The 25,795-nt window shown below is 54.0% G+C and overlaps 1 protein-coding gene across 1 annotated transcript; it reads right to left on the bottom strand.

The window, feature by feature from the left end:
- Positions 1–1,404: 1,404 nt before the first annotated feature.
- On the bottom strand, positions 1,405–25,022 carry NPTXR (neuronal pentraxin receptor). The gene is made up of 6 exons (XM_053583345.1): positions 24,906–25,022; positions 23,398–24,360; positions 10,422–10,650; positions 8,156–8,403; positions 5,645–5,824; positions 1,405–5,387 (listed from the first exon to the last, which is right to left on the bottom strand). Exons 1-6 carry the CDS (start codon positions 25,020–25,022, stop codon positions 5,163–5,165), a joined length of 1,962 nt encoding a protein of 653 aa, XP_053439320.1. The 3' UTR covers positions 1,405–5,162.
- Between the last annotated feature and the right edge of the window lie 773 nt (positions 25,023–25,795).

Below are 25,795 nucleotides of genomic sequence, written 5' to 3'. Positions count from 1 at the left end.
GTATACAGCACCTCTGATAGGCATGGGGGCAGTTCATTCAAAGTGATAAGGGAAGCTGGAGAATCTGGGGACAGTGCGGGTTTGTGAGCAGATTTAGAGGAGAGGTGACAGGGGAAGACTGGACTGATAATTTCCTCAGTGAACCAGGAGGTAAGGCCACCCCTAAGCAGACAGATCTGGCGGTGGAGGGCTATAGATTTGAGGAGAGAGAAGATATGATACAGCCATTTTGGAACATGTGCTGAGATTGCAGGGTAGGGGGAAACGCCCCCCTGGCCATGAATTAAAAATGAGCATGCTCACACGTTAGAGCCTCATGCCCTTTGCATCTGCGTTTAGCTGTGCAGGTGCTGCATGCAGCAGGTGGACTGCAGGGTTTCACCAGGGTTGCACATCACCAGCTGAGTGGGACAGAGGGAGAGAGGGTGTTTGCAAGTAAATCAGTGCAAGAGAGGATAAACAAGGCGTAGCTGTCTGCAGCTTAATTTTGCTCAGTGGTAATTAAAAACATTTTTATTTTAAAACAAATCTGATTCATTCTGAGTAGAAAGAAAAAAGCGCATGGAGTTTTCAGATAATTCAGCAGACTTCAAATACGGTTTTCCTGTTTAAAATGCCACTTCCAGCTCTACCTACCTCCTGTCCTCATCAGATGAATTCACTCTTGTTGGAAGTTTAGGAAGCTTCAGGAAAGTCTGGGAAGCCGTTCCCTGCTGGTGTGACCCTCGTGACCACTGAATAGCCCCCTGGCTTTTTACAAGGGTCATCTGAGGACAAGGTCCAACCAAGAACAGTGACAATATTGATAGAGTAGAAGGGTGAAGCTTTTGTACTCTAATATGGTGTGAAAGGGAGGGCTGTGGTCTAGATCTGGACCCTTCCAGGGTTCTGGAGGGATGGGGTGGGAGTGATTGACCTTGATGTTGGCCAGAGTCCAGTCTAGAGGTCACATGTGTCAGAGGCATCCAGGTAGAGTGTGTGGAGGGGAAAAATTGAATACAATAGAGACATCCCCGCTCTACTACCCCGTCTCCTAGGAGCTCAAGGGTCCAGGCAAGTGACTCTGGAAGACTGGGTCCCAGGAAACAAGTCAGGGACCCAAATCCCAGAACTGGGGCACAAGGTGTGGATGGGGTATTGGGAATGAGGCCAAAGCCCAGTTATCAGAACTAGGACACTTTTCATGTGGGACTTGTGTTCCTTACAACCCTCCTGCATAGATCCTAAGAAACGGAGTATGCCAGAGCCTGGGGCCAGGCAGGACCTCCAGGGCTGAGTGAGGCTTTGGGTCAGTCCAGGGCAGCCATTTCCTCTGCCTTTACCTGTCACCCTGCCCAAAATAGCCTTCCCTTCCTGCCCAGCACCCATGGGGTAGTCCCACCCCCTGCAAAGGAGAGCCTCAGCATAAACAGCATGTTTATTTTGAATATTTGAATTTACAAAAACAAAAAGGTAACAAAAATCATGACAGAAATCACACACACTCACACACGCACACAAGTTGCATCTCGTGTCACTATGTACAAAATAGGGGAGAGAGGAAGGTGGGGTTGGGGGGGTTGTCAGTGGGGCGCACTAATGTCACAGTGTCGGACAACTTGACATGTTCACTTACGTTCAGTCTGGGCCAACTTGGGCCCCTTCCCTACCCAGGGGTGACGAGTCAGGGATCAGGGTGGGAGGGAGGGTTTGGGGTGGCAGGCTGCTGGAATAAAAGGGGTGAAGAGACTGATCCCATCTCTGGAAGAGGACCCCTTCCCCAGTTTGCTCTGGCCAGGGGTGCTGGGATGTGTAGACAAGGAGGGACCCAGTTCTAGGGAGGGGCCACTGTGTCCTGGAGAAAAGTGACATGGTCAGGAAATTGGGCTCCAATTCCCACATCCAGCTGAAGGCTGCTCACCTTCCCCAGGCCTCGACTTCATCATCTGTAAAACAAGGGCCTTGGTCTCCTCTAAGTGCCCTTCCTACCCAAATCTGTGGTCCTAGGTCATGCAAAATTGTGACAAGAGGAAATGTCCCCTTGGGATGTTGGTAGGGGCACCATATACCACAGAGGTGGGGAAATCTGGCAGATAACAGCTGTGAAGCACCTGGCACAGGGCTCAGCCCAAAGCAAGAGTTTAAGGAACAGCAGTTTCCCTCCCCTTCCTGGGACTCTTGGGAGACATTCAACTTCCTTTTCCTTTTCAGCTCTCCTGGGAACTCCAACTGAGCTAGAGAAGGGCTGAACCCTGCCCCACAACTTCACTTAGGGGACCCTGGCCCTGGGCCCAGCCCATCCCATGCCTCTGTTCCTCCACCTCAAACCCCGGGGGCTAGTGAATGGGGCCAGGCATACCCTGAAGGCTGAAACACATCTAGAGCAATGAGGCCCAAATTCTACTCTATGCAGCATTGGGGTACTCATCCCCTCTTGCTGGTGGTGGCTCCTTAATGTAACCTGCTTTGGTTTGAAATCTGGGCTCCATCACCTGCTAGCTGATTGACATCAGGCAGGTTCCATCACCTCTCTGTGCCCCAGTTTCCTCACCTATATAATGAGGCTAAAAACATTCCAAACACAACTGTGTCGTGAGGATAAACGAGATGATGCCAGTCACGTGCTCAGTGCAGTACCAGATGCTTAAACACGGCGCAACCGACACAGGTTCTATCAACTGTGTCAGCCAGTGCAGCTCAGGATGCGACTGAGCACTGTTCAGCTCCTCTTTCCCTGTCCTCTTGGACATGCCCACGGGCAGTAGAAGATATCAAAACTGGAGTCCAAACAGCAGGCGTGAATGCACAGACACAGAACAGAGAACAAATGAAGGATGGGGAGGGTCTTTACAAATGAGGAGACGAGCCCCTCACCAAACAAGGGCCACACCCTAACCACTCTGACTTGTCCCTAGTCTCTCTGGAGTGCTGACCAGGGTGACTCAGCATGGGAATGAGGCTTGATATCAGATGTCTCATCACCACTGTGACAAGCATAAAGGACTTGGGGTGGTGCATTTGGGTGGGATCAAGTGACTGAGCAAGTGCTGTCACCTCCTTGGCTAAGAGCTAGCTTTTGGGAGAAGCTACCTACTTCAAAAGAGAAACAGATAAAGCTCAGTGTCCCTGAAATCTAACTTCCGGATTCTGCCATCACCCCAGCAACGGAGCATGTCATTATGATGAGACACTTGACCCAGCACTTGGGTTGATGTCATTGGCTGTTACCAGGGCAACCCAGATCTCAGCAGGCCTGGCTGAAGCCCGCCATCACTCTTTCTTCTGAGGGGAGGCAGACTGGAGGTGCTAAGCAATCTATTTGTGCTCTCGAAATGGAATCAAGGATCTAGGGGCCAGAGGCAACAAGTCTTAGAGAAGCTTCCACAGCACCAGGCCCCACAGCCTGCAGCTCTTACATCATGTCTCAGGCTAAGTGGCTGCAGGAAGTGGAGATGGAACAAAAAGGAGGCAAGAGGCCCACTTGAGTCAGGAAGGCTGCAGCTGCTCAGACAGCTGGTAGGTGCCCGGCCCTCCCCTCTGCCACAGTGCTCAGGGATCAGAACCTCCTGCCCTCACTTCCTGAGCATGGGGGCCAAGATGTCTGGGTGTTACATATAGGAAGATGCTCCAGTTGTCATGTTGAAAAGCCTCCCGGACTCTTAGATGTCCACCCTCTTACTGGAAGGTCTTGACTTAAAGATCCTCACAGACAGGCAGCCTGGTTTGCGGGGGAAGAGCCCCATCGTGCTGTGTGATCCTGTGCAAGACACTTGCCCTCTCTGAGTTTTTCCCCATCTCTCTCAAGCAAGAGGTCAGACTAGATAGCTTTTCTCAGCTCTGATATTCTTACACTGTCTTGGGGAAACTGGGACTCCAGGGTGAGGACTGGGAAGCCATCAGCCCTTTAAGACACTCTCAAAGATGTGCCAGGCTGGGGGAAGCCATGTGTGAGGTGGATCTCCCTTGACTTGCCCTTGGCCCTCTCTGCAGCCAGCTACTGACCCTAACCCATGACCAGCTGATCCCATCTCCTGCCCAGTCCCAGGACCTACCACTGTCACCAGGTGGGTACCCAGGCTTTCCCCACTCTATCCGCTTGGAATCACAGACCACCTCACATTCTGTCTGGAGAGCTCTTGGAAATGACCAAAGCAAAGACCTCGGCTCACCTGTGAGGAAGGCCAGGCCCAGAGAGAGCAGGGACCTACAGAAGGCCACACAGCAGTTTAGCATGGCTAGCTGGGAACCAAGGGCTGCTCCCTCTTGCCCAGTGTGCTGCCCATCACTTAATGCTTCTCCCCATCCTCTCAGCTTCTTCCTTCCCTCCCCAGGACAGAGGGGGCAGGTAATGTGGCTCTGCTGGGGACAGAGTCTTCTGGGCCACCATGCATAGGCCTTAAGCTGCTTCTAGACCAGGCTGAAGTGGCCCAAGCCCTGTCCTTGGCATGGGGATGTGTGTGCGACTGTGCCAGTGGCCGTAGCTATCGGTGAGCACAATGGATGACCAGGTCCTTTGGCCTCCCGAAATCTTGGTCCCTAACCCTCCAGGCTGGAACTGGGAAAGCGGTGTCCTGGAACAGGTGGGGCTGAACTGACATTCAAACCACTGCACATAAAGAAGGGAGGAAAGAGGAAGAGGAGGAAGCAGGGTGCGGTGGGTGGGGTGGGGGAGGCTCCACCAGGATCCTGCTGCCTTTCCCCGGCAGCTGGTGGGAAGACGAAGGAGGGGAGACTGATCTCCTCTGTCTCTGTCACCCCCTTCTACAGCCTGTCGTGGTCCTGAACAGGAAAGGGACAGATCTGCTGTGTCGGGGACAATGGCCCTCCCGCTATAACAGCCCCGTGGGAGATATGGTAAGGATTAGTGGAATCAGATGCGACTGATGGGATGTGGGGGGAGGGTAACAGACAACTCCAGTGCAATCCAGAGGGTGGGCAGAGCCTAGACTCACCCCAGGCTCCACCTGGTGACTTGAGATGCTTGTCCCCATCCAGGTGGGGTTAGCGAGCATGCTCACAGGGCAGGGCACTCTGGACATGTGGGTTCGGGTGAGGGGAAATGGAGGCACAGCCAGGAGTAGGCAGGAGGGAAGGCCAGTGTGTGGACAGGCTGTGGAGGGGATGTGCCCCCCCAAGGTCTCCAAAATGGCAGGCAAGTGAGGGGCCCTGGAGAAGGTGACCCCTCATGCCTTGTCCCTCCCCTTGCAGACATCAAAGGCGGCCTTCGTGGCACCCCCAAAGGCCTCCACCAGCCTGTCTTCCCAGGGAAGGACGTTGCCCAGCAGTGGCCCGGTACAGTTGGCAATGCCCAGGACCTGGGCAGGTGTCAGGGCATGGTCCCACAGGTTAAACTGGGCAATGTCACCGACGAAGGCCTGGGTGGCATCAAACCGGCCACCCAGGGTATCCTGGAACAAAAGGACAAGAAAAGGAGAAATATAGAGTGAGGGAGCAGAAAAGACAGGTAGGCACTCAGTCAGATGAGGTCCCAGCCAAAGCCCTGCCCCATCCCTGCTGAAGCCCCAGCCCTGCTGAAGCCCCACCCCTAAGGCTCAGCCCCGTCCCCAAGGTGCTAGTTCCTTGGGCATGTCTCTGCTCTCTCTGGCCCTCAGGCTGCCCATCTGCAGAATGGTGTGGTTAAGTCCAATACTAGCTTGAGCCTTACCTGCTCCTGGCCCAGGATAAGGATCCCATGAGGCTTGATGGGGTGCCAGGCAGCCAGGTTCTCGCCAGAGCCCTGCAGCTCCCCGTCCTGGTAGGCAGACCAGAGGCCATCCCTTGTGGTCCAGGAAATGCAGATGTGATGCCAGCCATTGTCCTTCAGACTCAGGGGCAGCTGGGCCACCTGGACACAGGTTCCACAATATCAGGTCAGAGGTGCCACAAGGCCCAAGGCTGAAGTAGTGGGGTGGGGGTGGGGGGGGGTTAGGGAGACCCATGCCCTCCCTTCCAGGGAGTGACCCAAGGCCTCACTTCACGCTCTCCTTCCTCCCAGCCCAATGGCTTTCCCTGACCCTTCCCCACTGTTTCCCCACAGACCAAAACAAGCAGCTCCTCTCAGATCACAAGGGACTATCCAGTTTGGGCTTTCAGTTATTTCTAGGCAGTTTGCTCACTATCAGGCCTGTACGGTCATGCTGGGTGGAAGAAGTGTCTCACATTGAACTCCTCACCCAGGTCCCCCTAACGGCAGTGGCAGAGTGAGCCTTGGACTCAGAGACCAGGCATTGGCCCAACTCTGCCACCAATCTTCTGTGTGACCTTGGGGAGGTTCCTCTTCCCTCCCTGGGCTCTTTCTTCATCTGTAAAGTGAGAAGGTCAGACAAGAGATGGCAAGCTGGGGGCAGTGGCTCAGACCTGTAATCCTAGCACTCTGGGAGGGAGAGGCAGGTGGGTTGCCCAAGCTCACAGATTCGAGATTGGCCTGAGCGAGAGCAAGACACTGACTCTAAAAATAGCCGGGTGTTGTGGTGGGTGCCTGTAGTCCCAGCTACTTGGGAGGCTGAGACAAAAGAATCGCTTGAGCCTAAGAGTTTGCTGTGAACTGTGACGCCACAGCACTCTACCGAGGACGACAAGATGAGAATCTGTCTCAAAAAAAAAAGAGAGAGAGAAATGGCATTGACATAGCCACTATCTCTTCTTCCACCCAAGGCAGACATGGCTAAACACTCACGCGCCTAGACTCAGCCTCATACTCTTTCCATCACGGTGCTCTGAGACGCCTCTGCTGATTGATTAGGGTTGGCCTGTGAGATGAAATGTACTTGCTGTCTGTGGATTTGTGCTCCCAGAGGCCTCTTTCACCTCATAAGTTCTCTGAGGTCACAGTTTAATGTACCATTCTCTGAAGCCTACTTAGTGCCAGGCCTTGTTCTGGACAACGGGGATATGGATCTGGTCTGAGCCTTAAGTGAGCAGAATTGCACAGGAGGGAAGGACTTCAGGGACAATACTGGCAGACATAACATGGGGGCCACGAGGGAGGTACAAAGGCTGTGTGAAGGCCGAGAACGAAGAAGGGGCCTGGGAACAGAAGACACGTTGTCTGGAAGAACAACAGAACCTGACCATTCCACTATTAGGCATGGCAGGGGCAAAGGCTTAGGGGCTGGAATAAAAGGGGAACAGTGAGCAGTCTGTGAGTTTGGCTCTCAAAGGGACTCCAGAGGTTCGTAGGGCTGTGCAGTGCCCTGTCCAGAGTGCTGAATTCCCTCTAAAGAGAGCTGAGCGCTAAACTTGGGCAAAGCCAAGGACCGCAGCCAGCAGGTGATGAAGGGAACAGGGAAGTAGCACCTAGATGTGTTCCAGCCACTCTGGTGGTTGTAGGGTTGTAGGCCACAAGAGAAATTCACTGGCCTCTGGGCCTTTCTCTTTCCTATTCTTTCTCCTCCAGGATGCCCATGAAAGGCACCTTCTGATGAGCTGGGATCTGATGGTCTCAACCAATCCTAGCGGCTCTCTATGGCTACAGGCTAGTCACAAGGTGGTGTGATGTGGCATCTGCATTCCCAGAGGGGTCTCAATAGATCATCGTGATTGCCAGACCCAAAGCAATGTTGCAGGTGGGTGGCAACTTTGGAAAGGGAATGAGGGTGTTAAGATACTCCCCCCACCCAAGGCCTGTCCTTATGTCCTGCCTTTCACCAGGGCAGGGAACAGGTTACAGGGTGGTTTCTGGAACCCAAGACCCCAAGTCACAGCATTACTGCTTCACCAGCTGTCTGGCCAGGGAGCATTATTTCCCCTTCCTGAGCCTCAGCTTCTCCATCTGCAAAATGGGAAGGTTGAGGGTGCCTACCTCCCAGTGCTGGGAGTAAAGTCAAGGGTGATGATGTGCGTAAAGTTCTGATTGCACAGTGCCCAGCACAATGAGAGCAGCTCACACCCACCGATGCTCACTCAGTGCCGGGCTCTGCTCGAAGCCCTCCATATGTATGAAAGCCACTTGCTTCTCACTACAGCCCTATGAGGCAGGGGCTATTATCACTCTTGCTGTACAGATTAGGAAACTGAGGTGCAGGGCGGGTAAGTGACGAGTTGATGGTCACACAGGGGTTATGATGCAGAAGCAGAATGCAAATCAGCATGCAGGCCCCAGAGGCTGCCCTCTCCACGTTTGGGCTCAGCATAGAGCAGGGGCTCCCAGAGGGGTCACCTCCCCTTCACTGCCCACCTTGTCGTTGATCAGCAGCTCCATGGGTTCATGACCTTCCTCCAGCAGCACAATCTCGTTGGCTTGCCCAGGCACCGAGTAGGAGAAGGGGGTGCCCTGGCCAGTGCCACTGGACCTGGATCGCAGCCACATGCAGGCAGTGAAGGCGTAGAGCTCGGGCAGCACCTTCCGCATGCGGGCGTACATGTAGTTGTTGCGGAAGGGGATGCTGACCTTGAAGGCATCCGGGGGGCTGTAGGCCGAGGACCCTGAAGGTTGGCAAGGCAGACACAGTTGGAGTCAGTGGACGCTGACAAGGGCGGAGTGGACAGGGCACACTCCAGAATGAGAGCTAACAGTTCCTGGACACCTGCTATGTGCCAGGTGCCTTCAGAGCCTTCTCTGCTCTGCCTTTGTGCTGAGGGGCATGGTAAAAGCCCAAGGGCTCTGGACCTGAGATGTCCTGAGTTCAAATCCCGCCTCCACCACTTCCCGCTCATGGCTAAGTTAAACTTAGCCTCTCTGGACCTCAGTTTCCTCAGAAAAATAGGGTAATACTATTTCCTCTCTCCCAAGTTGAGGGGAACAGAGTTCAGAAAGGGCCTGGCCAATAGTAAATGCTCAGTGTTAGTTGTGGTGACCTAGTTTTTAAATTTTTCCTATTTAATGAGCTTCACTATGTATATAGTGCTTTCTATGTGGCAGGCACCATTTGAAGGGCTTTTACATACTTACTTCATTCCTTGTGACAACCTCATGAGATAGACACTATTATAATCCTCATTTTACAGATGAGGAAACCTTGGCACAGAGAGGTTAAGTAATCTTCTCAAGGTCACACAGATAGTAAGTGGCAGAGCTAGGATTTGAACAAAACACTCTTGAGACTCTCTGATCTTCAAGGTGCCTTCCAACTCAGAGTCTCTGGCCTTCTATGTCTTGACTATGAGAGAGTTTCCTGCAGGGGCGTGGCGGATTGGAGAGTAACTGCCTCCAAGGGGAGAGGATACACCCACCACACACACCTACAGGGTAGGAGTCACAGGCACTGCCATCTGCCTGGTACTTCATCATTTCTAATTCCTGGTGAATCCCCCTCACATAGTTAGTAAGGACTGTGGGTTCCGGGTGGAGGCCAGGGATGTGGACCCAGAGTTCCTGGATCTGGTTTGGGCTTGGAGTGAAGGCTGACCGGATGCATCACAGTAAGTGGACCTCCCTCTTCTCTGCCCTGGAGCCTCTCAAGGGCATTTCCCCCATCCCTTTGGAGACTCCATGGAAAGGGACCAGTGGGACCAGCAGGACTGAGTAGGACTGGGGCTGCCTCTTTTGTCCCTGTGCTCCAGCCAGGGTTCTGTGCCAGCCCACTAGGCCCATCCCTCTCCTGAAGCTTGCCCCTGCCATGGCCCCTCCATTTCAAACTGTGCTCTCCACCTCTGCTTTCAAGAACTAACTTGAGGCCCACCTCCCCCAGGAGGCTACCTGGATTGTCTTCTACTGAACTCCTCTTCCCTACCTAAGCTGTCCGTGCTAATTGCTCATGTCTATAAGCCTCTTAGGAGCCATCCTCAAGAGCTCATGAGTCTCAACAACACCTCCCATTTCTTGGATGAGGGAAACTAAGGGCTGAGGAAAGGAAGTGACCTTCTAAGTTCACAGAGCAAGCCAACGACAGAAGTGGATCCAGGAGCCAGGTCTCCTCGTGCTCACACCTGTACACTGCCCATTATGTTTCTCTGACCCCCGGCAGTGCCAGGCCCAGGTAGTAAACAGAAGACAAAATCCTGATTGATTCATCAAAGGTGCTATTTTGTGTGTGGTTAAATGAATGACTGTGGAGTCCCACCTGGCTTAAAGTCTAGATCAGTGGTTCTCAACCTATGGGTCGCGACCCACAGGAACTGTATTAAAGGGTCGCAGCATTAGGAAGGTTGAGAACCACTGGACTCTAGATCCACCTCTTATTGGCTGTGTGACCTTGAGCAAGTCACTTGACCTCTCTGAGCCTCAGTCTCCTCCCTGTAAAAACTGCGAAAATTAAAATCAGCTGATGTGCCAAGTACTTAGCCCAATTCCACGACATAGAAAGTGCCAGAAAATGGTAACTGTCAATAATAACCTTGATAATGATAATATCCCTCAATTATTCTCTCCATTTTGCGTTCCACAGCTGCCTCCTCACCCTCCCGTCCAGAATGAGCCCCTGGAGAGCAGAAATGTGTTTTTTTGAGTAGACCTGTCACCCCGAGAACCTCTCCAAAGACTAAGGCCTGGAGCCCAGACTCACCGTGCTCCAGCTCAGCCAGGCGGTCTTGCAGGGCATCCAGCTCCTTCTCCACCTCCTGCCGCTGCCGGCGGCTGCTGTGACTGAGGGCCGCACGCTCCTTCTCCAGTGCCAGCACTTGGGCCAGCAGCTGCCCCTCTAGCTGGTCCATCTTGGAGTGCAGAACGGTGGGCGCCACGGGGGCAGGGGCTGGGGCAGCTGAGAGGTTCGCACGGGCTGGGAGCTCCTGCTGCTTACAGGGCAGAGAGAAAAGGGCATGAGATGTCATTGGGGGGAGAAAGGAAAGGCACAGGGTGCCAAGATGCCCACTGCCCCTTCTCATTGACTCCCAGGTGAAAAACGGGGATGGCAATGCCAACTGCAGGCAACAGACGTGTCCCAGTGCTGGTGCCTCATAGTGAGTGGCAAGCAGAGCTGGCTCCTGCCCTCGGGCACATCTCAGCCTGTGGCAGGGGTGTGGGGTCTGCCCTGAGGGCTGCAAAGGCTCTCAGATTGTTCCAGTGCGCAGTCGGCATCCTTCCTGGCTGTGAGGCTGGACACTGACCTGTCACTAAAGGGACACACTGTCTTAGTTCTCGCTCATTCACTCACCAGGCTTCTCTAAAATGGGGCTGTGCACAAGGCTCTGGAGGGGTACCGGGTCCAGACCCAGGGACACAACCAGTGGCTTCTGGAACAAGACTCCAGTGGCCTGGCTATTCCAGGGTGGCAGCTAGTTAAAAATCACATACTCTGGGCGACGCCTGTGGCTCAAGGAGTAGGGCGCCGGTCCCATATGCCAGAGGTGGCGGGTTCAAACCCAGCCCCGGCCAAAAATCACAAAAAAAAAATCACATACTCTGGGAGTCAGAGTAGCCCAGAGTTCAAATCTAGCTCAGGAACCAACCTGCTGTGTGACTCTGGGAAAAGCCCTTGACTTCTCTGAACTTGTTTTTTTGTTGTTGTTGTTGTTTGTTTTTTTAAGCAGTTCTGGCCAGGGCTGGGTTTGAACCCGCCACCTCTGGCATATGGGGCTGGCGCCCTACTCCTTGAGCCACAGGCTCAGCCCTCTGAACTTGTTTACTCATGAGACAATGCACCTATCCGTAGGGCTGTGGGGAGGATTAAGTGGAAAAGGCCAATAAATAGAACCTATTTGTTGCAATTACTGTCTTGCGGAGAGTGTTCCAGGGTGCACTCTGACACCCCCATCCAGCCTGGGATGAGGACAGTGTTTAGAGTCTTCCCTGCCCCATTCTGTCCTAAGACCCTGGTGGGCAGGAGCTGGAGGGGCCTCTCCTCCCTGCTCTCCTGCTGGAGAAAGCCCCTTTTGGGGTGGAGGAAGGCAGATGAGGACACGGGTTTTGACTCTTGGAGGGGACAGTCTCTGGTGGACATGTCACGGAAATATCAGTACGTGATTAATAATTCAATAAACTGCTAGGAAATTAGGCCTTTGCCACTCCCCTGGCTTCACTATTCCCCTGGCTTTCCCACCCCCTCCATGGTCCCCACTGCCAGGCCAGCTGCCTCCACACTGCCCAGGGCCCTGTGAAGTTTGCCCTCAGTCTGGCCCTGGGCCCTGCTCTGAGGTTTAGGTGAGCTCATTGAATTCTCCCGATTCATTCATTGAGCAAACATTCCATGAGCACCTGCCACGTGCAGGGCTGAAGACACAGCTGAAGGCAAAACAGAAAACCAAGAGCACCACATTCCCCAAGCGTCCTGAGCCTTTAGGGATGGCCCTACAGCTTGCAACAAGTGCTAGAGACCCTCCCCATCCTCACTGGCCCAGCCCTGGCCTTCCTGGTCATTTGCTAGGTGACACCGGACAGCCCCTAACCTCTCTGAGGCCATTTTCTAGCCATGTGACAAGGGGATAAGTGTGTCCCTGGTGTCATAGTGATGGTCAGAGTGCCACTGTTATGCTCAGTGCCTACAACAGGGGAGTTGACATTGTGGACACTGATGTGACTCTGAGCTGATGACTGGACCTGCCACTGTACGCTGAGGGCACAGGCAGGTTGGGTAACCCCTCTGGTATCATTTTTCTCCTATAAAATGGGGCTTGGAATGCCCAGCTTGTGAGGCTGTGACCAGTATTAAACGATGGCATATGTAGGAAGGGCCTGGTCCATAGTGGGCATCAAAGGCACAGTTTCAGGCCTGTGGGGTAAGTGGGGAGACTTGGATGGATGTTTTTAGCTGTTGTCGGAGCCCCAGCAGGCACCTTGCAAATGTTCACTCACTGAATCTACTTAACATGTGTGGCAGGGACCATCGATGTACCCATTTCATGGACAAGAAACTAGGTGAGAGCATCACCCAAAGTCACACTAGGGACAAACAACAGAGCTTGGGACTGAGCCTGGCAGGCTGGGCTTCCCACGCCCTCTGTCACTGCAAGGCTCCTCTTGGCCCCCTGCCCAGCAGGCCCTCTGCAAGCCCTTCTCCCTCTCTGTCCCATCTACCCCTGGGCCTGCTGAGTGGCTCCTGTTGGGAGGGTGAGGCTGCTTCAAAGCACGGGGGGTCTGGTGCCAGTTCACACTCAGGACCCCCTTCTGCTATGGTGAGGAGCACCAGGGCATCAGCCTCCCATTCCAGGCTGTGAGATGGGGCAATAGGACCCAAGTCACTAGGCTGTCCAGGCTGGCTCTGGAAAGGGACCTCCTAAAGCAGCACAGAGGGGGCTCCAACCATTGCTATGCCCCCTCCCATCTATGCAGACGTCTGCTCGGCCCTGCGGGTATGGGGATGGACAGATGAGCCACTTGGTACATCTGGCCACTGTCTTTGCTATCCCAAGGGCTCATTCTAACTTCCAAGGTGCCTGCAAATCCTGATTTTGGTGCAGACTAACCACAAACTCTCAGTTTCCCCTCCTATAAAGTGAGAGCAACAGGCCTCACTCTGTCCATCTCCAGGACAAATGGAAAGATGGGAAAAAAAGAGTAAAGTGACAGGTGACAGCCCCTTGTGGATGATAAAAGCATTATGCAAGCCATGAGACTTGGCTACTGCCGGAGCCTTCATGTGACCACAGAGGTTCTGCAGAGCGACAGAGCCAGCCACCCACTGCATTGAAATGGCTGGACATCCAGTTAGCCTCTGCCCTGCTCTGTGCACAGCCCTCACCCTCCCCTATGCCAAGCTTCAGGCCAGAGGGGGACACACTAAATGAGACTGTGTGCCAGGCCCAACCTTGGCACTGCGTATGTATTTACTTATGCTGAGGTTGGCGCCCTTAGTATCCCCGTTTCACAGATGGGAAACCGAGGCAGAAGTCCTTTTGTATTGTCTACGATGATGGGGCTGGGCAAAGCTGACATTCCTGAAGCCAACATCTTCTTTCTCTAGCCAAGTGTCCTTCCTCTTCCAAGGAAGGCAGGCCTGCCAGGAAGAACAGGCGTCGGGGCTATTTACACAGATGCTGTTCCAAAAAGAAAAACGTGCAGGCTGGGGGGAGGGGGAGTCGGCGTGCAAGCTGTTCTTTTGTCAGAGCCACCAGCACTGCCGTGGCCAAGAAGGCCAGGGAAGAGGTGGGCTCCCCGGATCGTGCGTGAGCACCCCTTCATCCCAACGTCTCAATCAGAACACGACTCCCCCCACCACCCATCTGCTGTAGGCGCAGGCTGTGCTGCGTGGGCTTCTGGCCTGATGCCAAGTGGGCCCCTGGCCTAAGATGGGGGGGAGGGATAATGATGCCAACACCCTCACTCGGCTTCTGGTGGGCATGAGAATGGAGGCTGGGAACCTGTGGGGGCTCTGGTGTGAGCATATCGGGCCTAGAGCCAGAGCCTGGAGTTCTAGGCCCAGCTCGGCGGCTAGAGTGCTGGGTTCATTAGTGTTCAGTAATAAGAACGCTAATGGCAGCAGCTATCCCAGTGAGCCCTTGCTAAGTGCCAGGCTCTGCACTGGGCAAGCACTGTGCAAATGTTTCTCATCTCGACAACCTGGAAAAGCGGTAACTAAGGCTCAGAGAGGTGATGTTGGCTGTCTAAGGTCACATAGCTGCAAAGTCGCAGAAACAGGCCAGTCTGGATTCCAGAACCTGTGCCTATTCCTTGGTCCTACCTTGACAGTCTGGGTCTCAGTTTGTTTATCAACCAAATGGGCATAGCACTAGTTGCCCTGCCTACGTCAAATGCCAGCAGGAGAGGTTCTAGTGGCCATGCAGAAGGCAGGGAAAGGCCAGCCTGCTGTGTCAGAGCGCACTGTGGGGCAGCTTCACAAAGGGAGCCTGATAGGAGGGTGCTGCCAGCATGCGGTGGCTGAGGATGGGGGGATATGGGGAAGCCCCAGCCACCTCATCCTCCCTCAGGGTCTGCTCCCTTCCTGCAGGGAGCAGAAGGAAGTTGTGGACCTTCAGGGTCAGGGTCCCACCCTGTGCATAACCCACCCCTGCTTGGACAGCACAGGGGCAGCAGGGCAGGGTGGAAAGTGAACAGGCTCTGGGGCAGCAGAGTGGGTCACAACTCCTCCCTTAACCACCCAATCACCCCCAAGTCCTATGTGACTCCTTCCCGAGGTCACACCCTGGCTCCACCAGCTGAGTGACCTTGTTGTATAATGTTGCAGTGCCTCGGTTTCGCCATTGGCCAAAAAGGGTAAAGCAGTGCTATCTCACAGCATCGGAGTGAGGATTAAGTGAGTCAGAGGATGTAAGGCTCTTAGAGTTGGCACACAAGGTGCCATCCGAATGCCAGTTATTAGGACTAGCACTACTTAAATCCTCTTGAAGTGGCTGGCCTTTCTGCATCTCCAGCACTAAATCTTCGTTGAATCATTGTATCAAGAGAAAAAGCAAGTTACGGGCGGTGCCTGTGGCTCAAGGAGTAGGGCGCCGGTCCCATATGCCGGAGGTGGCGGGTTCAAACCCTGCCCCAACCAAAAAAAGAAAAAGCAAGTTACAGAGGAGCTGGATATCATTTGTATAAAGCTGTAAAACTTTCAACCCCGTGTGACGTGTGGTTGAGGGACATACAAATGGTAAATACACGAGAAATGGACAGCAGAGACCAATGCAAATTGATGGCCATGTGGCCATTTGGGAGTGGGCAGCTGGGGCTGGCACTGGGAGGCCCTGGAAAGGCAGCAGCAATTTGGAAATGTCCAGGTCTTGCCTCTGGGCAGGGGCCTGGATGGTGTCCTCTGCCCTTTTTTTCCCATCTGAAATACTTCACAATGGTTTTCCTTTAAAAATGGAAAAGCCAGGGCTCATGCCTCAAATCCTACCACTCTGGGAGGCCAAGGCAGGTGGATCGCTTGAGCTCATGAGTTTGAGACCAGCCTGAGAAAAAGTGAGACCTTGTATCTACTAAAAATAGAAAAACTGAAGCACTTGAGGATCAGCGAGAGGATTGCTTGAGCCCAAGTTAGAGATTGCTGTAAGCTATGACGCCATGGTACCCAGGGCGACAGCTTGAGACTGTCTCAAAAAAAAAGGGGGGGGAATCCAAAAATTGAGTCTCTATGCTCAAATCTAACCCTGACTTTTACTCAAGGCCTCAGCTCCTTTATTTCTCCCTAGTCCTGGCTACTGTCCCCTGGCCTGGGTGACAGCTTCCACTCTGGCCCTGCTCCACACAGCAGCCAGAAGCCAAGTCCAACCATGCTGCTTTCTGTTTAAAATCCTTTGAGTCCCCTCCCCCACCAGTGAAGGTAGTTCTTCACCTTCACCTTCATCACCACCTGTTCTTCTAGCCTCAGCTCTCACGACACAACCCACACTCACCACCCCCGTCCCCACCACAGGCTACAGGTCACCCCCACCAAAAGTCCGCAAGCTCCCTCTCCTCCTAAGGCCTCCGCACATGCTGTTCCTTCTGCCAAGAACACCCTTCCCTCCCCAACTCCTCCTCTGCTCAATGCCTCCTCACCCTCTAGATGGCACCTGAACTAAAATGCTTCACAGGGCAAGGAGAAGGGCCCCAAGGGCTTCTCTGGCAGGGCTGCAGAGCACTCACTCACCCACCCATCCATCCATCCATCCATTCATCAGCGTGTGCTGCCGCAACATGGTGGTGTGGTTGTGGACACCAACCGTCACGTCAGACAGGGTAGTATCATTCTAGGCTCCTCACTTACTAGATCCGTGGTCTTGAGCAAGTTACTCAATTCCTCTCACTCTCAGTTTCCTCATTTGTAAAATGGGGGTAATAATAGTACCTTCGTTTGGGGGTATAAGTAATGATAAAATGAAAGAATGGAGTCTAGCGTATCATCAGAGGCTGATAAATGGTCGTAGCCACTATTACTCTGTTCACTGTTAATGAGAGGCAGGTAAAGCACGCTGTGTAATGGTGCGGACCCCGGAGACAGGCTGCCTGGATTAAAACACCAGCTGAGTAGCCTGGACAAATTTCTGAGTTTCTCTGAGCCTCAGTTTCCTCATCTATAAAATGGGAGTAGTGATAGGCCCAGGGTTCTTGTGGAATTCAACTGACAGGCCTGACAGAAAGGGCAAGCTCTTCCTCCCATCAATTGTCTGGTGCAAATAGGGCCCTGTGCCTTCCACAGGTGGTGCTCTCAGCTGGCAGGAAGGCAGACATGGAGCTGGGATGGCCAGGGCATGAGCACAAAGCCACAGGCTCTGCCAGGGCCAGAGTACGGGAGCCAGAGGGCCAGTGTCACCCCACCCTGCCATCCCACCTTCCCCTCAGGATCAAGCCGAGCAGGCGGGAGGGGGTAGGAGAGAGAGGGGCAGAGGACAGAGTGGTTTGGACCGTCTTAGTCCCCAGTGCCAATTTAGAGCTGTCATGAAAAGAAGACAAACGGGGAAGAGGATGAGGAAGGAGGAGAAAGGCTCTCTCCAGAGGCAGGAGCAGGGACGTGGCCTGCCACTTACATCCTGGGCTCTGAGGGCCCTGAGGGTGCCTTAGGGCCCCTCTAGCACTAGGGCCCTCCATTCTCCTTTCAAGGACTCCTTGTCAGACTAATGCTTCCAGAAGGCCACCAGGATTTCTTCCCAGGCCCTGCCTGCCTACACTCCTCTGGGCCTGAGCCAAAAACCCTCAGCTTAAACTGAGGCTCCATCCCCAGCCACTTTAAACACTTTAAACATCCCCAGCCACTTTAAACAGCCAGAAATCCTGGCTGTGGTCTTGGTTCATTCTCTGCCACTGTGTGGCTGTGGGCAGGGCCCTCAGCCTCTCTGAACCTCAGTTTCCCCTGAAATAAAACAAGGGCTGTGGGGACATGTAAGTGCTTCCATGTGGGGTTGCTTGCCTCAATCCCTGTCCCTAGAGATCTGTGGTGCCCAAGATCGGCGTGGGGAGACCCCTCCACATTCTCCACTTGGTGAGAAGCACCGAACTCTGATTTCATCCCACCTCCTACAGGCAAAGACTTCACAAAACAGCCAACAAACATAAGAAAAGGTGCTCAACATCATGAATCATCAGAGAAAGACAAATTGAAACCACAACGAGTCCACTACACGCCCACCAGACGGGAGTATTTTTAAAATGACCATACCAAGGTTGGCGAGGTTTACATGCAGGCAGGCGTGTAAACTCTCACAGCCACTTTGGGAAGATGTTTGGCAGTATCTAGTAATGCTAAATATATGCCCATCCTGCGACCCAGGCATCCCACTCCTGGGGACAGATCCAGGAGAAATGAGGGCTGCCAGCCACCAAAAGATTTCACGAGGATTCTCGTAGACAGCTTTATATGAAATATCAGAAACCACCCAGTGTCTATCCATAGAGGACAAGTAAGTGAATTACAGCACATCTGTACAACGAAATGAAATGGAAAAACAACAAACCACTGACACACACATCAGGACTGCAGGCCACAGATGTGGTGCTAAATGTAAAACCACCCAATACGAAGCTGCATAGCTACCTGAGTCTGTTTATATGAAGTTCAAAACTGACTTGTGGTTAGAAAAGCCAGAGTAGCGGCTTTTGAGAAGTGTTAGCTTTGGAGGCCACAGGGAGCCTTTTAGGGCACTGGGAGTGTTCTGATTCTTGAGCTGGGTGGTGCTTTCATAGGTGTATCCATATATAAATTTACACTGAGCTGGGCGCTTAAGATTTGTGTCCTTTATAAGTTAGATATGTGAGCTCTTATATATCTTGAATGTAAGATACACCTAAAAAAAAAAGTCCCACCGGCAAAGCCCTGCCTTCTGCCTCGGCAGCTACTGCCAAGCTTGGAACAGCAAGGGGCACTGTCAGGGATGGGAGATTTCAAGGGCTCGAGGTGATAGAGCAAGAGGGGTCTTTTGGGATATCTGGCCACCTCTCCCATTTGACAAATGGGGAAACTGAGGATCAAAGAGGAGAAGAGATTGTCTGAGGTCACAGCAAGCAAGTGGCAGAGCTGGGGTTTAAAAGTCCATGTTTCCTCCTGGAATGATTTAGGGCCTCCCAGGGTGGGTGTCCCATCTGGAGATGGGCGGAGGCCAGCTCTAGGGGGGAAGAGCTGGTGGGGTCTGCAGATAGCTAGAGTCCAGCTCCCAGCCCCTCTTCCCAGCAATCATTCACCAAGCACTTATTCCATACCAGGCCCTGTGCCAGAGGCTCTACTATGATCTCATTTAATCCCACACGAAGGGCCTGCTGTTTAATCTCCACTTCACAGACAAGAAACCAAGGTTGAGAAAGTCAAACACCTCACCTCAAATAATAGAGTTGGAACATGAACCTAAATGATCTGCTGGGCTCTGTGTGCCTCAGACTCTCTGACCCTCCATTTCCTCATTTGTAAAATGGGAAAGTGTTGAGCCCACTTCACAGGGCTAAAGACTGCATTGGCTAATCCATAAGCAGCAAGGGCATGCTAAGGGCTGGTTGTTATTAGTAGTGGCAGCAGAAGAGGTCCCACAGCAAGTCCCCTGATTATCCTGCCAACAGCACGACACACCTTTGAGGACTGGCCCTCATCCCTCTCACGCCAGGTGCTCTGAGACAGAAGTGGTCTACGCAGTGTCCAGCACCAGGCCCTGTCCTCACCTGTCCTGGTCACTCTCCTGAAGGTGGGTGATGCCCGACCCCTCTAGCTGAATCAAGAGTTAACAATGAAGAAGGAGGGCTCTGAAGCCAGACACTGAGCTCCATTGCTGTGTGACCTGGGGACAATTTCTTTCTTTTTTTTTTTTTTTATTGTTGGGGATTCATTGAGGGTGCAATAAGCCAGGTTCCACTGATTGCATTTGTTACGTACAGTCCCTCTTGCAATCGTGTCTTGCCCCCAAAAGGTGTGGCACACACCAAGGCCCCACCCCCTTCCTCCTTCCCTCTCTCTGATGGGGCCAATTTCTTAAACTCTCTGAACCTCAGTAAAAGGAGGATAGAAAAGCACCTCCCTCAAAGAGATTTCAGGAGGATTAAGTGAGATAATGCACAGTACCCGACACACACGACGAGTGCACAGTAAGTGTGCCCTCTGGTGGTTACTCGACTTCCACTCTAGGATGAGGGGAGGTGGCCAGCTTGCCAGGCTGGGCTAAGGATATGGTTTATGTCAAAGAAATGTATTTAAATCAATCTTGAAGTTCCGCCGTAGCACACAAATGTAACACTGGAACGTGCATACATAGGCGGTTGCCACATGAATGGGCCAACTCTCTTGGAAAGTGGTTTTTGGCCACAGCCATAAAAAATCAATATCCTCTGACCCAGTAATACCACTCCTGGGAATTCAGCCTAAAGAAATAATTCAACAGACTTAAAAAGAAAACAAATGATTCTCTGCATGAAATTGATCCTGCAATGAGCATCCAGAAGAAAAATAATTAGAAACAACCTATATCTCCTGCATCAGGAGCTGGTCAAGTGCACTGATGGATGGTAGAACAGCAGATGAATCCCAGGATTATTATGAAAGTCATTAAAATGGTAATTACACGGCAGCTCTGTAACAACGGCTGCATGTGGAAAAGGACCAAAAGGGGGCTGCAAAAGGGAGAAAACCGTGCAATTAAATGCCATCCCCCCACCCCCCCAAAAAAACCTTTTGACTTTTTCCAACAACAAAAATAAAAACAGAAGAGAACAGACCAATCTTCCGTCCCTTTTAGTAGTCAGCCCCGTGGGGTGGGGAAGGGGTGATGCAGGGATGTGCTGAGTGAAGATGGGCAGGGAAGTGTGAGGATTAAGGGAGCTTGGGTGGGATAAGAAGGGGACAGAGTGTGATCAGGAAAGGCCTCAGGGAAGAAGTGTGCTCAGAGAGAATCTTTGATGAGGATCAGGGTTGTGCTGGGGTGATCCATGCAGAAAGAACAGAGGGAGGGGTCAGGCAAGAAGGGCTAGATCTGAAGTGGCAGCTTGGGAGTGGGCTGAGGTGCTTATAACACAGGGGGTACCCACAGTGGGAAAGGAAGACTGGGGCTGCCTGGAGGAGAAGGGAGGGAGGGCTGTGCCCGCAGGTGGGACACCAGCAAAGAGGTGAAGAGGCCACTGCAAGATGGGTAGAGAGTGGGCGGGGGGCCGGCCAGAAACAAGAGGTGAGGGATGAACCAAGGGTATCTCCGCAGAGCACACTCAAGCAGAAGGTGGAAAACAGAGAAGCTGGGGGCTGGTGGAACATCCAGAGGGAGATGTCAGGAAGCAGGTGGATCTATGGGTCTGGGGCTTGGGAAGGAACCCTAGGCTGGAGACTGAGCTTTGGCTTGGGGTGGGAATGGGTGTGGCCGAGTGTGCCCAGGGAAAGTGAGAGCCAAGAGGGATACAAACCTTAACGGAGGAGGGCTCTGCAAGGAGACAGAGAAGCAGCAGTCAGAGGAGGAGGAGGGACAGTGAAAGAGGCATCTAGAAGCCCAGGGCACTGTAGGATGGAAGGATCAGTGGGGTCAGAAGTGACTGAGGGGTCCACTAAGGTAAGGACAGAAAGGTGCCTGCTCAGTTTATTAACTTTGGGGGTGTCAGCAGTAGCACTGGTGGGAGAGAAAGTAGACCCCCCAAACCTGGGGGCTTTAGAGAATACTGGATGAGAAGAGAGGGGAGAAATGAAACAGTGACTGATGACTGCATGGGGCCCAGCAAAGGCTCCAGACCCCAGCCCCTGCCAAAGGCCCCAAAGAGACTGGCTGTGGCCACTGCCAGGCTCAGAAGACAGACCTGGTGTCCAAGCAGCCCCCACCTTTCTCTGTCCATGGCTGTTGCACTCAGAAAAGCAGAGAAGGTGTACACGGGGAACCCAGGGCTCCCCTAGACTGAACACTTGACCTCTTGCCAAATCTCAGCCATCAGGATTCCCCCAACCACAGCCAGCTGACCGGAAGAGAGACCACCCTGCCAAATGCTGTAGGTGCTGGGGGAACAGGTCCAGGGCAAGTCCAGCCCTGCCAGCCCCAGACGTGGGAGGAGCCACCTGTGCCATCTGGACATGGGGGCAAGGACTATAGCAGGCAAGAGGAAGTTTATTAAAAATCAAATCTTTTTTTTAACATTAACAAAGCTTGTTTCCTTAAAGGTAGGTTTGTTTGCATTTTTATTTTTGGCTGTATTTTAAAAATTATAATATTATAGGTTAATGATAAAAATAGCAATCACTTAAATTGATTGAGCATAACTATGTGCTAGGCGCTGTTCTGGGCCCTTGGTATAAATTTACTTACTTAACCCTCCTAACATCCCAATAAGTTAGGTGCTATTACTATTCCCATTTTACAGGTGAAGAAACTAAGACTCCCCCTCATTGTGGACTTTGAGCTTTTCTTTGACCATTTTCCTGCTCGTGGTTCTCTTGTCCTAGAAACCCCTCAGTGCTGGCAGTGGCACAGAGTGGGTGCAGTCCTGGATTTCCTCCTGCCTCTGCCACTGCCCATCAGAGGTTCCTGAGCTGGGTTTTCTCATCTGTAAGGCTAAAGGCTGGCTGCAGAGGTGGCCTGGCTGTGCTCTCCCACCACCCTTTGGGGTGACATCCTGGAAGGCTGCTGACAGCATCTTCAGTCAACCTTCCACATTCCATGGGTATAGCCTGTACCGCTCACCCAGGATTTAACATAAGGAGCAACCGGGATTGAGGAGGCTGCATTTACTTCCGACCGCTCTCCTTTCTCAACTTGCCTGCTGCACTTCATCTGGTGGAGGTACAGAGGAATCAGTGCTTTGGCCTCTTTGTCCCTCCTTGCAGAGTGAATTTTGTTGCTAACCACCTTCCTTGCAGCCTGGAAGTCAGTCCATAGCTGGAGGTGGTCCATAGTGTGTCCTGGATGGTCACCCTGCCTAGTCTGACTCACACTTCTGGGGACCTCACATTTGTTCTCATGGGAAAGAAGGTGGCCATGGGACTCCAAGGAGGAAAAGACTGACCCAGGGTCACATGACAGCCAAGAGCAGTCTCCCTCATTCAGGACCCCTGGTGTCTCATCTCGAGCCTGTTCCAGGAAAGCCTGGAAAAGGTGAGAGGAGAAGGAGCTGGGGTGGGGGCTGAAGGCCCTACTCTGCACCCAGCCCCCACCCCAGAGTTGTGGGCTCCAGGCATCTGGGCTCCTGCCCTCAGTCCCATCAGTAGTCAGAACCAGGATAAGGGTTTCAGGGGTGGGAGATGGTGGGGGCACCCGGATTTTTCTTATTGAGCATTCTGTTCCCCACTCTTGAAAAGAGAGGACCACCAGTCCCTCAGACTGTGCATCCTACCTCCTGACTATAGAGTGAGTGGTGATGATTTGGAGGTGTCTGGAAGAAGGAAATGAAATGGACATTGAGTGAGATCCTATCACATGCCCAGCACTTCACACACCCACATTTTAACCAATTTCTACTACCAGTGGTCACTGTTGTACCCATATTACAGACGCAGAAACTGAGGCTCAAAGAGGTGTCTAGATAGGGGGAAATACCCTAAATGAGCCTTTCGGGCGCACCCCAGTGTCTCAGTCACGGTGCCAGACTCCCATCCCTGTTTCCTGCCAGAATCCTCCTGCCTCACCAGCGAAGGAGTAACCGTCCTCATTACACATGCGGGTGACCCGAGACTCAGAGACCGGAGAACCGAGGCGGCCCCTCCCACACAGGCGGCTCCCCCGACGGCGCGCGGCGCTCACCTCCAGGCGGTCGATACGGTCCCGGAGGGCTCGCACAGCGTCCTCCAGCTCGAGGATGACCGCGGGCGAGTCCCACGGCCCGTCGGCCATGGTGTCGCGGCGCGGCCCGGCGTCCTGGAGGCCGCGCGGCAGGCCGCTCTCGCAGCGGCCCAGCTTGCCGGTGAGCTCGCGGATGGTGTCCTGGTCCGCGCGGATGCGCGCCTCCTGCTGCAGCGCCGTCTGGCGCAGCTGCTCGGCGGTACTTTGCAGCAGCAGCAGCTCCTCGCGCTCCCCGGGCGCCGCGCCCGCCGCGTCCCCCTGCTCGGCCCCCGACGGGCAGGCGGCCGCCAGCGGCGTGCACAAGAAACGGCTGAAGAGGAGCCCGGGCGGCAGCGGGTGCGCGCTGGCCGCCGGCGCCCCGGGCAGCGCTGGGGGCCCGGCCGAGCCGCCCGCGCCGTGCAGCGCGCTCAGGCTGCGCTGCGGGCCCGGGGACGCGGCGGCCCCCGAGGCGGCCGAGGCGTTGTCGGCGCCGCCGGGCAGCGCCCGCGCCGGGCTGGCCGCCAGGGGCACGCTGGCGATGATGCAGATGACGGCACCGAGGAACGCCAGCATGCCCGCGGCCAGCAGCACGGCCAGGAACTTCAGCGTGAGGCGGGCGGCGGGGGCGCCCGAGGCCCCCGGCAGGCGCGGCGGCCGGGTCGGGGCGCGGGGCCCGGGCGCACGGGGCCGAGCGGGACCGGCGCGGGAGCCGCAGCCGGAACCGGAGCCGGAGCTGGAGCAGTCGCTGCGGCCGCTGCTGCCGCCGCTCTGAGCCCGGGCGGCGGGAGGAGGAGAGGGCGGCGGGTGGCGGGGAGGGGGAGCGGGCGCGGCGGCCCCGCCCGACTCGCTCCCCCGGGCCGGCCCTGGCCCAGCCCCGCACCCGTTCCGCGCCGGGCGCAGAGGTGGGGGCTCCGCCGGCCACGCGGCGATGAGCGGGGGCAGCACCTAGGACTTTGTCTTGTTGCCGTCACAGCGCAGAGGGTGGCGACCCGTTGGCCGCGCGAACGGCCCCCTGGGCGACCCCACCTTCTACTTCTGTGCTCTGGCCCCCTCTCCATGCCCGCAATGCTGACAGCTACTTGGGAAGGGGTGGGCTCTGTGCTGGGCGTGCTAAGAGCTCGGTCGTAATTAAGCCTCAAGGTGGACATGCTCACAATACAAATGGAGAAACTAAGGACCAACCAGGTCATGTCGCTGTCATGGTCGCACAAGTAGGTAGATTGCATTAGAGCAGCGTTTGAGCTCTGGCACGTCTACCCGGACCCAGACTACAGGACGGAGCCTGGGCGAGAGCAGTTTAAAAAGGCTGGGGTAAAACGAGACTCTTGTCTCTTAAAAAAAAAAAAGCCGGGGTGGAGGGGAAGGGTTCCACCTATCCGCTGGAAAAGGCCACCTGCCTGTCACTCCCCTCCTCCAACCTCCTAAAGGAGCAAAGTTTTCTCCCCTCCACCCCTCACCAGAAAAATCTTCCTGTAATCTCAGAGTATGACCAAAATTCCCTCCTCTGCATTGTTGGGGGGCGCTGAGCATCGAAGGTCCCGGGGAGAAGCCCCTCCTCCACTTGCAGTCCGTGACAGGTGGGCTAGTGTGGCATGCCTGGTGGGCATGCGGACTACTGCCAAGAAACAGCAGGAATGGGAGTGGGCTGTGGTGTGGGGGTGGAGGGGGAGCATTGTACTGTCTCCTGTCAAAAATGTCTATATATATTTTGTTGAAAATTAACTTTGCAATTAAAAACTTTAAAAAAGAATCCTACTATTCTTCACAATCCAGCTCTAGCACCAATTTTCTGTGAGGCCTTTCCTGGCCAATATGGATTCCCAGGGCTGGAAGGGGCTAGGAAGGCTGTGGGTGTTTCCACATTGTCTCCATCGGCAAGCTTGTATCCTTGACTTGCAGGAAGGCCCAAACCCTGCTCTCTGGACCACCAGGGTGACTGTTGTGGTCTCCAGTGGTCACACAGTGCTGCTGGGGAGAGGCCAGAACATTTCTGATGAGGCAACAGTCCTGGGGGACCCTGTCTGGCCACTGGGATTTTGTTGAGGGGTCCTGGGCTTGTATTCTACCCACTCTTTCCAACACCCATCAGAATGATATCCACACTGTTCACCCCAATTCTGGGAGTCAGGGATTTTTGCTCAGACCTGAGTTGTAAAACAGGAGCGAAGCAAATGCAAGCTGTGCATACAGCGAGTCCTCAGAGCTGTGTGTGCGTGGATGTGCATTAGTACTCACTGAAACAGTGACCTGAAAACCCAGCCCAGGCAGCACGGCTTCGAAGAAGTGTCTGGAGAGTGAAGAGATAGATGGGCCAAGCTCTCTGAAGGCAAAGGCGGGTGGTCTGTCCCCCAGAAGTCCTGGGGGTGCATGAGGCATTGGG

Source organism: Nycticebus coucang, chromosome 3, assembly GCF_027406575.1.
Source record: "Nycticebus coucang isolate mNycCou1 chromosome 3, mNycCou1.pri, whole genome shotgun sequence".
Lineage (NCBI taxonomy): Eukaryota > Metazoa > Chordata > Mammalia > Primates > Lorisidae > Nycticebus > Nycticebus coucang.
This window is presented reverse-complemented; position numbering and strand designations above follow the sequence as displayed.

Bases quoted from the DNA above. Each gene is read 5' to 3' on its own strand.
- NPTXR (XM_053583345.1), bottom strand. From the start codon at position 25,022: ATGCCCACCAGGCATGCCACACTAGCCCACCTGTCACGGACTGCAAGT. The intron at 10,651-23,397 runs GTGAGCGCCGCG...CTGCCCTGTAAG, and splicing joins ACCGTATCGACCGCCTGGAG to CAGCAGGAGCTCCCAGCCCG. The intron at 5,388-5,644 runs GTAAGGCTCAAG...CTTTTGTTCCAG, and splicing joins TTATCCTGGGCCAGGAGCAG to GATACCCTGGGTGGCCGGTT.